General features: G+C 42.6%; 1 protein-coding gene across 1 annotated transcript; it reads left to right on the top strand.

Moving 5' to 3' along the window:
- The first annotated feature begins 2,901 nt into the window (after positions 1-2,901).
- Positions 2,902-17,245, top strand: LOC139649489 (1-phosphatidylinositol 4,5-bisphosphate phosphodiesterase zeta-1-like). The gene is made up of 11 exons (XM_071525906.1): positions 2,902-3,091; positions 3,828-4,029; positions 6,022-6,166; positions 6,492-6,644; positions 8,615-8,791; positions 9,059-9,191; positions 10,501-10,617; positions 12,280-12,452; positions 14,577-14,703; positions 16,740-16,889; positions 17,163-17,245. Exons 1-11 carry the CDS (start codon positions 2,902-2,904, stop codon positions 17,243-17,245), a joined length of 1,650 nt encoding a protein of 549 aa, XP_071382007.1.
- The last annotated feature ends 67 nt before the right edge of the window (positions 17,246-17,312 follow it).

Raw genomic sequence — 17,312 nt, 5'->3', positions numbered from 1 at the left:
ACAAACTCAGAGCTGCTCACCTCTCCAGCTATCCCCTGACATCAGGCATTATCACTGGCACTCTGCTGCCTGACTTGAAGCTCCAGCGGGCCAATGAATACCAAATGAGCCGGTGGAAATCCAGCTGGGAAATCATGGTCTGCTTCTCCCCCTCACACAAGTACAGACCCACAGCTCAAACAGGTGAGCAAGTCTTAGTTCGTTTCATCTTAAACATCTGAGCAGGTGCAATTGCTGTGCCTTGCCACAGTGTATAATTTCAAGCACTGGGTTAAAGATTAAACCATGATCTGGCAGTTCACATTGTGATCCAAAGTGAATCGGTCTGTTTTTTCCCACACTGAGCAGCACTGACGGTGCAGTAATGTGCTGGTGCATCTGAGCTCCACATGTGCAGTGTTGCATTCACACGCAAACACACACACACACACACACACACACACATACATGCACACACACGCTGATCTGCTGATCTTTTATCCACCACCGACCCTCTTTCCAATATGCACAGATGCACAGGCATACAGAAACTCACAGTTACATATACACATTCACATGCACACCCTCTGCTCCCAAAAGAGTCCAACTAACCATCCATGCAGAGGGAGGTGCAGTGATGCAGAGACAGGGGCCATATACAGGGCTCCATGTTCACTGCCTGGGAATTATCACATCAAACTTGTATAACCAATGATTCTGACAAGCCCAAGGCCCGACCACTACAGCTTAGTGTAGACAGAAATGACTGTGCTGGACTATGACTAGGCAGTGACCATTGTTGTGCACCAGTGGTTCACAACACACCAATAACATTCAGATTTACACAACCAGGAAGGAAGTTCTTGTCGGCGTCACTAAAACAACTAACACAGAATCAGTGACCGTGTTGTAAAAGCATGATTGACTTTTGCATGGAAGTAGCTTTGATGATGTATTCACACTTTCACCCACATTGGTGTTGAGATTTTGTGAATGTGGACTTCATTCCATGAAATAAAATTCATTGAAATTAATCCCTGGTGCTCCATCAACATTTGTCTACTTGATGCATTCAGAGAGCCGCTCAGTATACCCTGCAGCGCTTCTAGAAGATAGTGCGGACGTCAATGGCATTTACCATGCCATGGTAGGAAATCATAATTGAGTAGTCATTTGGACCAGATCATATAGTGACGTAGTGTGTGTTGACTCAACTCTGACCAAACTGGATTTATATGTCTCTCTATATTTGGTTTTACACAAAAAATTTGGGTTGACCACACATGGATGAGCAAATGTTTAGTTTTGGGGGTTCTAAGGTCTCACTTTAAAACATATTGAGGTATAATGACTTTTTCAAAAAGATGAAAGAGAACCGAGACAAGTATTTATGAGACAGTCGCTTGAAGACAAAAAGCCCTATCTCCCATACCCTATTCTCTTTGTATTTTACACTGACAGAATGATATATACCTCATTCAGTCCACAGCTCATGAAAATGAAGGGAGACAGAGTACAGGATAAGTTTTAATCTTGTTCCTCCACACTTGCAATTATGTTCTACCACTATGATCTTTGATGTTCTTTTATGCAACAATGCCTAAGAATTGGAATGTTTGTCACAGTGGCAACAGCTTGCAGACTTCTCCAGAAACCTGTTGATAAACTCCTGTGATTATAATAAGTGTTCCTAGATTATTTATACAATACTGATTTCTGTTCCCTTTCCAAACATTTATACTGGCAATTCAGCGGATATGAACATGGGCCACCTCTGCAGGAGCTCAGAGACCATGGAAGTCAATATCTGAGGTAGGTTGCTGTTTACACTACACTGTTTTCAGTGGAGGCTGGACTTGTAACATTTCAATACCACTAGGGAGAAACTCTGTCATTTGAATATAATTACCTCCTCATCTGCAACGGCTTATTGGAGGTGAAAGTGGGTGTAAGAGAGATCAGTACTGATCCACATCTAATGTAAGGTCAGTTACTTTTCTAGGGTTAATGGCCAGCTATGCACCCTTTTACACACTATATTTATGCAGGCGTGGCTGGGTATATCTTGGCTCGGATATAAACAGTTTATGCAATTACATAAAAAGTTAATGAAGATGATGGCAGAGCAGGTTGGTTTGTGTTCACACTGAAGCGACGGATGCAGCGGGAGGCCAACTCAATGCATGATACTCTGTGACAGCAAGTGGCTTAGGCTTATGTCTGAACTGGGAAGGGCTGCAGAACAGAGAGATGAAAGGTGGAGGAGGGAGAGAGACACACAAAGCCAGAGAAAGCCACAGATACTTTTGTCTCAGTGTTTGAGGGGAATGACAGGGAGAGGAGGGGGAACGAAATGAGAAAGTCACAGAAGACATTGCCTCAGTATTTGATGGAAGCAAGAGATAGAGAGAGGGAGGGATGCAGGGGGTGGAGAGTGTCAGAAGATGGGAGAACTCTTCGCTGAGAGTGAACACCCTGTCTTCCCCTTTATTCTCTGTCGTGCTAAGAGTGAAAAAGAACATTTTAACAGTGAGCACAGGTAAATGCTGGCATACATCTCTACTCAGACTAGGTTGACATTTCTATTCACTATTCCCTATGTGTCTTTTTGGAGAGCTACTGATTGAGCTTTTGAAACATTTACAGGTGTTTGAAACATTTTCTTACTTACTTAAATAACCAATTGTCTGAAATATTCTGATGTAAATGGGTCTAAATCCAACAAGGCTTGTTTCCAACAAACACTGTCATAACAATGATATTCACTTCTATAGAAAGACACAAATGCTTTATTAAATGACCAGACTCGCAACTTGATTTCATCCAAGTTGATAGACCCTGAGGTTCTCGAATTACATAAACTAAACAATGACTCCCCTGCGGGATCCAGGACGCTGATGAAATTGATGTGTACAGGGGAGGATGAAGAAAAACAAGCCCCCCTCCTCCAGGAGGGCTGAGATCCAGCATATCTATCAATGCTACGCCTCAGGCCAGACGAATCTGCCTGCCTGCGCCCTCCTCAGGTTCCTCCACATGGAGCAGATGGAGCTAACAGCCAATCAAGAGACAGCAGAGGGTTTGATTGATAGATATGAGATTGAAGAAACAGGTGAGACAAGGGAGAACTCGATATCATGTTACTGCTCGTTGCTCATTATTACTGGTAAAGCACATGGCTCTATTCGTCAAGGCCTCAGCAAGATTCAGCTTTGTCAAATAATGATACTTATTTAGCTTTGTCAAAAGTTAAGCCCTCAGTTCCAGTAGCTGCTGGCTTTAAATGTAAGTCAGACACAGTGTTCTGACAAAGTGTTTTGCTGTAAGCCCAGCGGCAGGGGGTTGAAATGACAGAAGGAAAATGGAAGAGTCAGGCACATCAGTGGACTAGCAGACCAGATGATGCCTAGGGCCCAGTGTGCTGCAAGCTGATTCACTCCATCACAAATTACAAAACAGGGGAAGCAACAAGACAAGGCTTACACACTAGGCTGCGTTGCCACTGAACAGAAGGCCCTGTTTTTTTCACTTGGTGGTATAATCTTTGAATGAGAAAGGGTTTCAAGGAGTAGGTTTTGTTGGTATGGTATCAAAATGCAATTAAATACACATTTTACAATCTACAATATCTACAATATTTATGTATTTGTCAACAGCATCATTGCTTGCTACAGTACATTATTTACTGTGTTTTATATTACACATGTTGGTGCCGTGGCCACAGTCAAGTGATGTTTGCACCAATGTCACCAACACAATTTCCTCTACATTTTTTGTACTTGGTGATGAAAGTGATGCTGATTCTGACTGTCGCTGACATAATGTAACTCTGCTCCTGTCCCTGGCAGCCAGAGCCAGCAGGTCCCTGACGTTTGAGGGATTCCTCAGGTACATGGAGTCCAAGGACTGCTGTGTGTTTGACCAGTCCCACACCTCTGTGTACCAAGACATGGACCAGCCTCTCTGCAATTACTTCATCTCCTCATCACACAACACCTACCTGACTGGAGATCAGCTGATTGGCAAGAGTCATCTGGATGCCTATGTTAGGTAGGTAATACTGCCGACTTTCTTCTGGGTTCACCCCCACTGCCAGAGAAAGTAAAAACGAATTTCCCTGTAAGACAAAAAGAGGTGTAATCCTAATATTTAGAATCAATATTTTATTATGACTAAGCATCCAAAGAAAAACATTTACTTCTGCAAAATGCACCTGCAGGGAAGGTGCAATAATGTAAAAATGGCACTTTTAAAATGATGATGTTTGTATGATAATACCTGAAGATGTTTCCACATTCACATAACAAGAATATGCTCACAATAATCAGCTGCCCCTGTAGTTGCATGACACATGATCTTCATTGTGGAGATTGCCATTAGACACCAGACCTAGGTTAAATAGTACTTTCTCATTGTTTGTTTTAGTTTATAGGTGCCACATGGGTAGGATTTGCCACATGCCAGAAAATTTGGAAAATTGTTCTCAAATGCCATTTGAAAGCCAGTATATTATACTTTTGTCTTGATGCTATAAACCCCACCCATCTGGTATTTTATGTAAAAAGCAAATGATAAGACCTATTTTAAAATGCTATTTGACCGAGGTCTGATAGATACACATCTAACATACCCCTCATCACTCTGTTATCCTATCTTTAAAGCCTCTCCTCCAGACCTACGAGAACATAATGTGTGTTTTCTGGGCACTCTCTTTTCCTCTGATTTCATTGACCGACTCATGTGCTGAGGCAGACAGTGAAATCGCTGTGGTCCCTTTATGGGACAATGGAGGTGATTACAAAAGGGGCTGATGGCAGCAATAGTGGTGCATTTATGGTCCCTGTGAAAGCGCTGAGCTCCCTGGCCTGCCGGTAATGCAGAACCCTCTAACCTAGTGGACTGGGAGCTCTGGTTTACTTAGCTAATGAAAGGATCATCAAGAGAGGAAATAGTGGCAGGGGTGGGTCACCTCTTAGTGATCCCTCTTTCCCTCAGGTGGGAGAATAACAAAGGGGAAATGATGATTTACCCGGTAAAGCAACATGACAAGACAAGACATCCACACATGCTAAAAACAAAAAAATATATACCACAAAAAATCATCTAGTTTACCATATGGACAGTGGTATATTTGTTGTGAAAGGAGGGATGCCATCTTCCTTAGATGGCTGATCAATCATAGATACGTTTGGCTGTGTATCACTCAGAAATGTGTAATTTTAACTAACACTAATCACTTTTTGTTAATTTTTGTACAGTTCTTTTTTATTGTTATTTGTAAAAATGATAAATGCATGCAGTACATGAGAATTTAATTCTGAAATCTCAGCACCAACATACCAAAAAACACGTATTGTCCAAACCCCGTGAAAACATTCATAGTGCTCATTTCCAAAATGCTGTGAAATATGACTAACTATAGGGAATTAACTTACCAGATAATGTTTTTTCCTATATATATATTACCTGAAACAACAACCTGAAACTGATGAGCTATTGAATATCTCTAAAAGATAGAGCTTCCAGTCATCCAGTCTGTAAAAGTGTATCATCTTTGTCAACCACCAACAACAAGTATAAGTATATAAGCGCTAAGGGGAGTTGTAAACAAGATTCACCAGTTTCTGGTGCTGGATGGACAGCAGACAGGTCCACCCAGGGGTCTAATTTCATTTGGATAGATGTCATTATTTGGATAGGGGCTGTTGTAATTAATTATTACATTGCAATTCGCAATTAATCATTCATACAAATATATGTAACTGTTATCACTTGGATGGAAACTGTTATGGCCGTGGCGTCTTGGCTCCTGAGAAAGGTTGACAGATCTTGTGTGTAGAAAAGAAATGTTTGTGCCTCAACTCCTCCTCCAATGTCTTCCATTTCTCACGCGGTTCATTCTATGTGCTTATCATAGTCTTGCCACAGCTCAAAGTGTATTTGTGCGTGTGTCTTTGTATGTGTGTATGTGCTTGTGTGCATGTGTGTGTGTGCTTATATGTGTGTGTACTGTATGTGTGTGTGTGTGTGTATGTGGCGCAGTGCTCTGAGGAAAGGCTGCCGCTGTCTGGAGATTGACTGCTGGGATGGGCCAGACATGGAGCCTGTCGTCTATCATGGCTACACCCTGACCACTAAGATCCTGTTCAAGGATGTCATCACCACAGTGGAGCAACATGCCTTCGAGGTAACAGTGTATGTTATAGTATGTTACATGACATGTGAAGAGCATTTCCTGGAGTGGTGCATCGGGCGTCTACCTCCATGTTCAGTCTTGCCTCTGTAGGCTCCAGGACCTCCTACTGATCTGCATTTGCTGTAATTAATAACACTTCTAATAGCAATGTTTTGCCTGGCAGGCTGTCTTTGATTCAGGGAGTTAAGCCATTCCCTGTGATGTTTCTGGAGGAACTCTTAGACCTTGCATACAGAGAGACTGAAAATATCCAGGTCGATGCTAATTAAAATATGGATTATATCATGATTTTGCTGGTGTGGTTATTTTGTGCCAGGTGTCTGCCTACCCAGTGATCCTGTCATTGGAAAACCATTGCTCCCAGGAGCAGCAGGTGGTTATGGCCCAGTACCTCACCTCCATCCTGGGGGAGAAGCTGCTGAAAGCTCCCTTGGATCTCCCTACCTCTGGAGAACTACCAAGCCCAAACGTAAGAATCTTTACTAGACTGTGCATATCAGTACAGAAAAAGTCAGCTATAGTCTTTTTCAAACTTTATTATTCTTTGAGTGAGACCTTGACTATCTGAGTTCAAATCATAAGTGGAAATCTAGAAGCAGAGCCTGTGTTTAATGTTAGTGCTGCTGGTGAAGCCAAAGAGATTATAGTGTTTGTATGTATGAAGCCCTTCATCCTCTGTCGTACCAAAGCAGAACAAGAAGAGAGTCAGACTTTTTAGTCGTCATCGAGGACCTCGTTAGCCTGTCTCTGAAGCAGCCCATAATAGATGGGGTCTTACTTCCTCTGCCTCTCTCTTCCATTGGGATCTAGGGATAGATATAGGCTCCTGCACTTGCAAGGCTCTTTAATCTGTCAGAGATTCACAAAAACTAACGGACGGGGCTGTTCCTGAGAAGTGTCCATCGCTTTAAGAGTGCTGAGGCACTTGAGTTGATTGTTCATCTAGATTAGCCTGTTTGGGTCCTGAAAACATCTGCCACCACTCATGACTGAGCGATTTGGTTGAAAGATGCTGGCACAGTCACTCCAGCCTACTGAATATTACTGGGAGGATGAAGGATTTTCCTCTGTATGTAGATTCATGTGTGCTGTCTCTCTGGGGTTTCTTTTGTGCCTCTGACTTTTACTGCCGTGGAGAGTGCTGCAGAGAAAAATGAGTTGTGATGTGTCCTGAGTGTGCATGTATGATTTTCTTCTCCATATCAATTTTTCATCTTTATTGCACAGTAGGTGCAGGCTTAAATGGGAGCCTCAGCACTAATGGTTTCATCTTGACTCTTAACCCCCAGCTACTTGTCCGCTGAATCAATTTTCATGAGGTTCTGTCGCGTTCATGCTGCTTAACATCCAGCTTAACATCCAGTTATGTAAGTGGAGCCAGCCAGTATGCTATACTCTGCCATCATAATGATCACAACTGTTCATTAGTATATACTCCCTTCTAAGCAGACAGAGGTTTTAAACCTGTTTACCAAGTCATCAAAGTGATGGGCAGACTGGAAAACCCAATTATCTTGTCTCTTCTTGTACAATATCCAGTGTTATTGTAGGATTAGCAATAAGTTATCTTTCATTAACAAGTTATTACTCCACTTTATTCTATTTATTACTGTAAACATGAGCGTAATTCTCTTTTAGGGCCTCACATGATGCCATAAATCACAACTAAATAAGTAAAGCCTCTGTTCTAGCTGCCCACAGTATATCATCTCGTGTAATCGCAATGAAAAATGAGACAGTGTGGTGCCAAAGGAAGCCCTGAAGCTTATAATTTTCAATATGAAAGTTATAATTTTCAGTGTGAAAGATATGCAGATCTATTCGCAGCAGATTGATACTGTATGGACTGCTATAGGTTGTGAATGTTGGAGGATCTGTAATTATTTTGTGTATTTAGTGTATTTTGAGTATGTATCCCTAACTCTGACAGGGTGACTTCCTCTCATGTAGATTACCATGGAGCTTTTGGTTTCTGAAGCCAAACCACAGTGTTTTAACTTTAAACATATTGCTGCTCATCTGTCTTGGACACCAACCAGATCAAAGCCAAGACATTGATACTATGAAATGTAGCAGCAGGCATATGAGTGATTCAGCACACCCTCTGCTTTTTCCATCCACTTAGATATAACACTTCTGTCAAACTTGGCTGTGTGTTTGTACTCACTGATGCGGATGTGGCCACTCAATGATTCTTTGAAGAACAGCATCATTTTGACAAATCAGAGTGGAGGCGGTTTGTGCCAAGGGAATGTTTTGATATTTGTCTCCTAAGTTTGAGGATGCTGATCAAGAAGGACAATGCAGGCAGCTTGTGCGGGGAGTTTGTTTGACTGGTGTGACTGAGACTAATGTGTGTATCCATGCATATGTGCATGCATGTGTACATCCATGTATGTGTGTGTGTGTGTGCATGTGTTCTGTGTCTGGGGATGACAGGACCTGAAGTATAAAATCCTCATCAAGAATAAAAAGCTGAGGCCTCACAGTGAGACAGAGGAGATAGCAGGAAGAGAGGAGAGCGAAGATGAGGAGGAGGATGACGAGGAGGAGGATGAGGAGCCTCTAACCAAATCAAAGTTCTGGTCTCCCAAAAAGACAGGGTCAAAGAAGAAAGTAAGTCAGGGGTCTCAGTTACATTAAGGAAGACATTTCTCAAAGAGATACTCAAACAACCATAGGCTACTATTAAGGGGAGACATATAAATAGTTGGAGAGACATTTAGACTGAGAGAGCAGTAAGCCAAGATGGGACGAAAAGGTAAAGCTTTAATCTTGCATTAGTATTTTAACAGTATTTGTGGCAATTTGATGAATGTTCTCTGGTTTGTCCCTCTCTCTTGCGCCCATAATGAGTAGAAGAAGAAGGTGGTGGTGGCTGAGGCTCTGTCTGACCTGGTCATCTACACCAGGTCTGTCAAATTCATCAGCTTCAGTCATTCTAAGGACAACCAGAACTTCTATGAGAACACGTCCATGGGAGAAAAGAAGGCACACAAGCTGGCCAAAGCCTCAGGTAAAGTGGACAATGGCTTTTATGGAGTTGAAATAGTGGTGCATAGCGTTTGTCTTCAATTTTAGGGAAGAGTATAGATTTAAAATGATCAAGAATGTGCATAATTAAATGTAAATAAACAGAAAATATCATCTTGATGTCGCCAGCTGATTCAGATGATTTATAATCACACAGAGCCCAAAGGGAAAGTTATGACTGGAAATGCAATGAGCTCCCAGGCCATAAAGCTCCATAATAGAGAAAGCATATTGAACATGACATATGCTACATAGGGGAGTACTATTTAAGGCAAAAGATAGAAAAGAACATAACAGCAAAAGCTCAGAAATGTGTCCTGGACTCCCAATGTTGGGGCAGTGGAAAGAGCCCACGGAGGTTTGAATCAAATGATAATCAGTTAAACTGTCATCGCGCTGCTGTGTGGCAGTATATTGGAGAAACAGAGTGATGCAGAGAAATGAGCTCTGTTCCTCCTGGAAACAATACTTTCCAGACACACAGCTATACTATGAGCTAGTTTGCTCGGGTGACAGGGACCAAGAACAATCTCAGCTACGCTCTAGCTATAAGAACCATATACACACTTTCATCCCCAACTTCTGTAGGGAAATGTCACTCTCCAGACACCGCTATAGTATGATCACATGGAGACTGAAACACTGTGCTGATCCTTACAGCCTATCTAGGATGAAGATAATTATGCAGCGACCAAAACCTGATCAGGACATACAGTAGTTTCACACACTGAACACTGCTTCAGCTATTCTCTCTAGAAAAGTCTCCCTTGTGGCTTCACAGAATACATATCCATTAATATGCATTTGACATGAGGTTGAAATGACAGTTTGATTTGCATATGTTTGAACTCTCATCCAAAACAAAAAAACAAGAACCAAGAATTGTATCTGTGATGTCATGAACCTGGACCTGTTCCTCTGACATTGGAAATTGGACACTGACATTGCTATAACTGTTATAAATGTTCCCATATCCCTATAGAGATAACCCTGGATGCTGTCACTGCATCAGTGAAGGTGGTCTCCAAATCACTGACCTGTAGCTGCACCACACTCAGTGGTGCAGCTACAGGGTCCCTCTCTTGATGACGCCATGAAGAGCCTCTGGGCTCTCTTGCTTTTAGCTTTTAGCTTTAGGACGTCCCAGGATGTTCCCAAGTCAGAAATTCAGACAGAAATGTCCAGGATCATAAGGATAACATTTGTGAATTCTGCATCAGTGATTTTCTCATTAAAGAGTGTGTGTTAGAGGAGACATTTGATCACTCACTGCTGTGTGTCCTCTGTCCCAGGCCCAGAGTTTGTTCAATATAACCAGAGGTTCCTCAGCAGGATTTACCCAGCAGGCTCCAGGACGTCCTCCTCCAACTACAACCCCCAGGAGTTCTGGAACGTTGGCTCACAGCTAGGTGGGTAGGAGGGAGCATGTGCCTACATGCACGTAGGCACATGCATGTTTTTCACATTTTAGTTTGAACTTTTCCCAATGCTTTGTTGTTAACTGTGTTTCTTTTTTGGATGAGATGAAAACCCTGATCATTTTAACTGCTTGAAGACATGAAGATAAATCACCTTTGTGTCAGCGTTTTTGACCAGAATCAAAAAGTTGTCAACACATACCGAACAACTACACTCCATTGTAAGCCTTTGAAATGGAAGGAAATACATTCAAGAAACTTGGATTGTGAAACTTCAAAGGGAACAGCAAGGCTGAGTGTCCTGTTGATTAGCACTGAAAAGAACATTTCATTCCACTCCGCAGTCTGAACCACCTCATCTGTGTTTTTCCTGGGAGCAAGTCCTCTCCTGTCCCTTATCACACCCTTTCTAAATCGATTTGCACCCTCCTGGATGGATTTTTTTTTTTTTTGTATAAACTAAAGCCTTGTCTGGGTCAGAGCTTAGCTTTTTATGTTCAGTAATAATTTCCTTGGAGTCAAGCATGAGTAGTAGGCTTTACTCTATATCACATGTTGGTGTGTGTCTGTTTTTGTGCGTGTGAGTGTGCAAGTATGCAAGTGTGTCTGTGTGTCTGATTACCACATAATACAGTCATAATCAGTTTGCAAGGACCCAGAGAAATCCCAGCTACGCTTCAAAGAACCATATATACACTTGATTTCCTCAAGCCCTCAGCCATTCAAGATTGCCCACGGACTTAAAGTCACAACCTGACAAATCTAATCTGTCTGGTCCCATCTCGGCCAGTGTTCCTGTCAGTCCACCTGTCTTTACACAGCCTCCTCCTACCTCTCTTCAGTCAGTCAGGCACTGATTTTAACGCGGACTGATTTCCCCGCTGATCAGTGAGCAGACTGTCTCTCCGTGCTTCAGTGGCAGCTGTGCAGATGGAGATCGGCACTGCTCACAGCTCCAGGAGAACGCAGTACAAAGAAGCCTGGATGGATCATTTAGAGTACAGTTAGATGAGCAGAACATTCACCGGGGGCCCCTGTGACACACACAGAGGAAGAGTATATGAAAGAATGCAGAAAGATGCATAACAATGTGTTGGTACAGGAAGTTGGAGTCACAATAGTAGCAGGTGTTTCTTTGCAAAAACCAGGACTGATCTGTGGTATTCCAGACTCACCGGCGATGCCAAATCCAGCCTGGGAGATAACATAATTCAAATCTATCGGCAGGATCACATCTGCTGCTTTCTTTATCCTCCAATCTATTCATAGTGCAAACGCGTATACACTGAAGACTATGCAGTACACACACCAAGCCATAGCTTTGCACCATAGAAAAAGCCATTGAAGATGCTTTCATTGCACAGTGTGTGATTTGGAATGCTTCCCACGTGAATTAGAATGCCTCCCTGATGCAATGTACGCTATTGTTGCAGAAACATTTTGAGTCATTGTATAGTGTAGCTCCCTCCTGCAAAATGAACAGGAGCATGAAAAATGGAAGGTATCAGTGGAATGCAGCAAAATCAATTCATGGCGCTTGTTTTTATTTTAAAAGGCTTCAGGCATTTTCAATTTTGTTTCTATCAAATCCTTGCCTCTGCTCTGTGGCACCTCTTTTTCATTGTTGCAAGATTGTATTCTGATGTTTTGCAGTGGCACTGAACTTCCAGTCTGTGGGCTTGCCTATGGACCTTAACAACGGGTGTTTCCAGGACAACGGTGGCTGTGGGTACGTCCTGAAGCCAGCGGTGCTCAGGTCCAGTCAGAGGAGCTTTGATCCCAACTGCTGCCAGCACAGACTCAGGCCCACACACCTGCTGCTCAAGGTACTGCGCTGGATTGCTGAACTCTCAATAATCCACTCTGGGTGGATTTATGGATTAAGGTGTCATGTCACAGGACGTGTGTGTGTGTGTGTGTGTGTGTGTGTCTGTGTGCGAGTGTGTGCTTTATGGCTTTATGTGCACGTACGTATGTGACCATGCCTTTCAATCTAGGGCACTCTGTAGTCGAGCTCATCTTACTCTTTGCCTCCAGATAAGTGCTTTCCTGCTGGATTCTGTGAACCAACAATGATGTAAAACTCCCTGAGAGTGTTTCCGTTTAATTCGATTATCTCCCACAGAAAGTGAGGGGGGTAGAGAGAGAGAGAGAGAGAGAGAGAGAGAGAGAGAGGGAGAGAGGGAGAGAAAGAGAAAGAGGGATAGAGGGGGGTTGATGCAATGCAATTAGACCTGGGGTCTAATAGATATACCTCCTCTCTTCCATATTTCAGAAAAAACTGTGCTTTGGGGGCAAGTAATATCAGCACTTGTATAGCATCCCAGACACATGACAAATGGCGAGGCTGCAGAGAGCATGGTCACATCAGGAGTCCACTTTTTATAACTGTAATACAACCCTCTATGATCTCTTTAGTAGACCCATAAGTAATACTGTCACACACTAACTCTTATCAGCCCAATTAGAGAGATACAGCAGTTTGTTCTTTGTGTCTGTAACATGCCAATGAGACTCAGAGATATCTGGGGCTTTGTACAGCAAATACAATGTGTGGAATTGCCTGGGAACGCATGGGACTGATAGAGACTTAATGGAGGGATGCTTGGGCAAGTTTTATTTGTTGTAGTGCTATCACTCTTATGAATAGATATGAACCATAGTGAAAACCCTCTCCATCAACAGTTGGACAAAGGATAATACTACCTGCATTAACAGATCTTATGCATCTGAGTGTATCTACCTGATCCAGTCTTGGACTATTTCCTCAGCTGACCTGGCTCATTATGCCACTATTAATGTAACTATTTACACCTTTGATAAGCTTTATCTGTGCATTCACATCATGCCATCTGGGGCTTTAAATACTGCCCCAATTATCTGGGTTACTGTCATCATTCACAGCCATTTCCAAAGGGGAAGGAGAGAGAAAACTACACATAACTCTCGATAGGCCGTGCTGCGTAAAACGCTACTCTACAGACATACACCTCCATTAGCTTACTTTATATGGCGCCAAAATGTATCAATGGCAAAAAAGGATAAATGACCCCCTTACCCGTGGTAGAAAAAAAAAATCTGGATCAGATAACATTTCATGAGAATGTATAGACTCTCAACAGTTAAATAAATTCACAACTGAGATTGTCTACCAGTGGAATATGCACACACAATATATCTTCCCAGCACTGCGCATGAAATATAAATGTGGTGCGTTCCGTTTTGGGATGCCCAGGGAAAAATCCCTACCTCTATTTATTTACGTCATCATCCAGTATTATTTGGGCTTTTTGATCACTTCAGGGAAAAGCCTGCAATCTTGACTCGACTCTCGACTCTGTTGGAATCATGAATAGCACTGAGCATTCTAACTTAGGTAGGCTCTGGTGTTCAATCATTAAATAGTAAATTATTCATCTGCTTAGGAAAACAATACTTCCCCTCGAGCCTTCATGAACTTATTTTGCATAAAACTGTCAACTAAGTGATGGTCTGTTTTTCTATAACAAATTCTCATGAATTGACAACTTGCACTCAAACCACGCACTCATTCATTCACTATCTGTGCACTCAAAAGTATGAAGGAACAGCACATCAGCATCGCAACTTTTAACATGCATACTGTAGGCCATTCTGTTGCATTTTGGGCCGGATACTGTAAAGCTCCATCGGTGCCAAGCAGGGCATGTCCAGATAAGTGCATGCAGGTTTGTCTTTGATCAGGGCAGGGGAAGGGGAGGCTCAGTGTGAGGGGACTGCAGATAAGGCTGCCTCTCTCCAGACTAGTGTAATTACAGCCCTCCCTCTCCTCTCCTCTCCTCTCCTCTCCTCTCCTCTCCTCTCCTCTCCTCCCCTCTCCTCTCCTCTCCTCCCCTCTCCTCTCCTCTCCTCTCCACACACCAATTTTGTGTGTGTGTGTGTGTGTCTGTGTGTTTTTTATGTGTGTAAAGGTGATCAGTGGATCCAACCTTCCTGTCCCAAGGAGTGGCAAAGCTCTGGACCCCTTTGTCAGAGTGGAGATCCAGGGGGTTGTATCTGACTCCCGCAGAAGAAACACAGACACTGTCAAAAACAACTGTAAGTATTGTACTACAAACTCACCTGCACACTCTGAGACTGTAAACTGAGTGCAAGGACACAGGAATACACTGAATAACAGGAACCGCAACACAAAAAAACATTCAAAATGAAGCTACTCACGAGGACAAGATCACAGATGACAAATCAGAGGAAATTATATTAAACAAAACATATTGATGAGAGGGTGATGCGTCTAACAATAGTTCAAACCAAGATGCATCAATACTCACATGAACTATGCTCGGACTAGTGTATGAATCACTGACAGTCAGCCTTTTCTGTGATGCAGGAACAGTCTCCACTCCAGAGGATGAAAGCCTTGTATTTTCAAAAAGTCCACTTTCCAGAAATTAAGAATAACAGCCTTATTTTCAGTTTGCTTTCATTTTTGAGACTTTATCGTGGCCCTTGGGCCATCATACTTGCTCTACCTACAGAGGACCATGTAAACCTTCATTTCAAGTAAAAACATGAAATTCACCAAAACTGGATTCCAGAGAGTTTTTTTTTTTTTTTTCTGTGACAGCAGTATTTTGCGGTTTCTGTAAGGTTTTTTTTCCCTCCTTTTGAATCCAATTCCCGGATGGCTGCTGTTGGGGTTCTGAGGTGAAATGTGCTGATGAGCCTCTTCAAAACGTAGAAGTGGATTGCCTTTGAAGAGGAATCTGCCATGCACCACTGCTATGACTGGAAACATTAGAGTACTGGAGTAGAGAGTCACTGCACTGCACACAGGAGTTAGTGCTACAGTGCAATTATGCATCACTAAGATCCTCATACCTACACAGATTTAGTGTGTGTTCGAAATGTGTCACCTTTACCATATCACCAAAAGTGCAATAACAGCTTTACACACATCCAATTACAATGCATCTCAGCCATGATGACAAAGCCCTTGATTTTGTTTATGGTTAGAGGGATAATGCCTGAAAATGCCTCATTCAATCTTAATTTGCTATGAACCGCCTTTAGCCGTCATCAGACTTTCAACCAAGTGTGAAAGCTGTCCCTCTGCAGTGTAATTGCTTTTGCTGAGGTCTTTTCATGGAGGTTTTGACAGACCTATCCTATTTCAGCTGGTGTTCACCCCTGATCATATGTCGCCTTCCATTTGGAGTTCGCGTTTTCAAAGCTATAGCAAACATGGAAATGAACTTGTGAACAAAACATGTGTCAGATGATTTAGAGTGGATTCAGATATGAGGTTGGTGGGACAAGGCTGTATTGCTACTCAGTGAGATGAGACAAAGAGGGAGGGAGAGAGAGAGAGAGAGGGAGAGCGAGGGAGGAAGACAGAGAGAGAAATCTGGGAGGGTGCAGACTGCTTATGCATGGGCATAAATCATAAAATCATTTCACACTAGGAAACAGATAAGGTCACTGGTGAATATAAATGAATGTAGATGTAGCAGAAAACTTGGATGGAGCAGAGGAACTTGAGCACATTGTTTTGAATCAGAAAGGGAGTTAGGAGTGAAGTACAGAGGACTCATTACTATTAATTAACTAAATACACTCTCCTCTTTTGTCATTGCAAAACAGCACCCAAGTAACTTTGTACTATTTATAAATATTTCTAACACTAAACCATTAATGAATAGGAAAAGGCAGGTAAAGAAAATGAATGAACGTATCATGGCAGGCTAATAATAGACCCTCACTTCTGAAGTGTTTCTGGTGATGGTAACTGTACTCCTGTGGCCTCTGCTCTGAAGGCCACTTGGCTTCAGAGCAGCTTGTGTGGAGAGCTGAGGCTTTGGTACTTTAAGTGTCTGACGGACTAATCAGTGACATCTTTAAAATCATCTTTAACTTCCTTAAAATCACTTCTCAAAACATATTTTTACAGATAGGCTTTAACAGCTTTTGTCTACTGATGCTTTAGGTTTTAAACTTATGTAACCTTGTTTTGAATCCATACCTGGCATTTATTTACTCATTACTCATCTTATTGATGTTTTTTAATTTGTTATTTATCATTTGTAACCCTGTTCTGAAAAGAGAATTCATTGTTATTAATATTATTATTACAGCTCTGAGTCCTCGCTGGGATGCTGACATGAATTTCAGCATCAGTGTCCCTGAGCTCTGCCTCATCCGCTTCTCTGTTCGAGACCAGACCGGCCTTCTCAGCAGTGAGTTTGTGGGCCAGTACACCCTGCCCTTCACCAGCATGAAGAAAGGTGAGACACAGAGGCAGGGAGAGTGAGAAGGGGGTTGGGTGTGAGGTGGAGAGCTAAATTACATCAGGTGACATTGCGTGACCATTACTGTATTTCCCCATATTCACTGTGTCAGCATTACCTATGGTTGGTCTCTGCTTTGTGTGGGTGAGTTTATGTGCAAATGCATCCGTGCACGTTTGTGTGATGCTCATATCACAGCTACTGCACATGTTTTAGTGTGTGTGTACCTGCAGTTTTACAAGAACCCCCCCTCCCCTCTCCACCCCCCAGGTTACCGCTGGGTGCCCCTCCTGTCCCGAGACGGATCCAGCCTGGATCCAGCCTCCCTCTTCATCTTTGTGTGGTATTCCTAAAACAGCTCTTCACATCAGACTCACACACACCTCACTGCAGAAAGACGACCGTGGCTGGCGCAGTAGC

Source organism: Centroberyx affinis, unplaced genomic scaffold (assembly GCF_046629955.1).
Source record: "Centroberyx affinis isolate AG114_WGS23_722 - 3 ecotype Tasmania unplaced genomic scaffold, CSIRO-AGI_Caff_v1 ptg001355l_1, whole genome shotgun sequence".
NCBI classification, from domain to species: Eukaryota; Metazoa; Chordata; class Actinopteri; order Beryciformes; family Berycidae; genus Centroberyx; species Centroberyx affinis.
The sequence above is the reverse complement of the archived record's forward strand: the minus strand, read 5'-3'. Positions and strand labels throughout refer to the sequence as shown.

Coding starts and splice junctions, on each gene's coding strand:
- LOC139649489 (XM_071525906.1), top strand. CDS start 2,902: ATGAAGAAAAACAAGCCCCCCTCCTCCAGGAGGGCTGAGATCCAGCAT. Junction 4,030..6,021: donor CATCTGGATGCCTATGTTAG/GTAGGTAATACT, acceptor TATGTGGCGCAG/TGCTCTGAGGAAAGGCTGCC. Junction 8,792..9,058: donor AGACAGGGTCAAAGAAGAAA/GTAAGTCAGGGG, acceptor GTGGTGGCTGAG/GCTCTGTCTGACCTGGTCAT.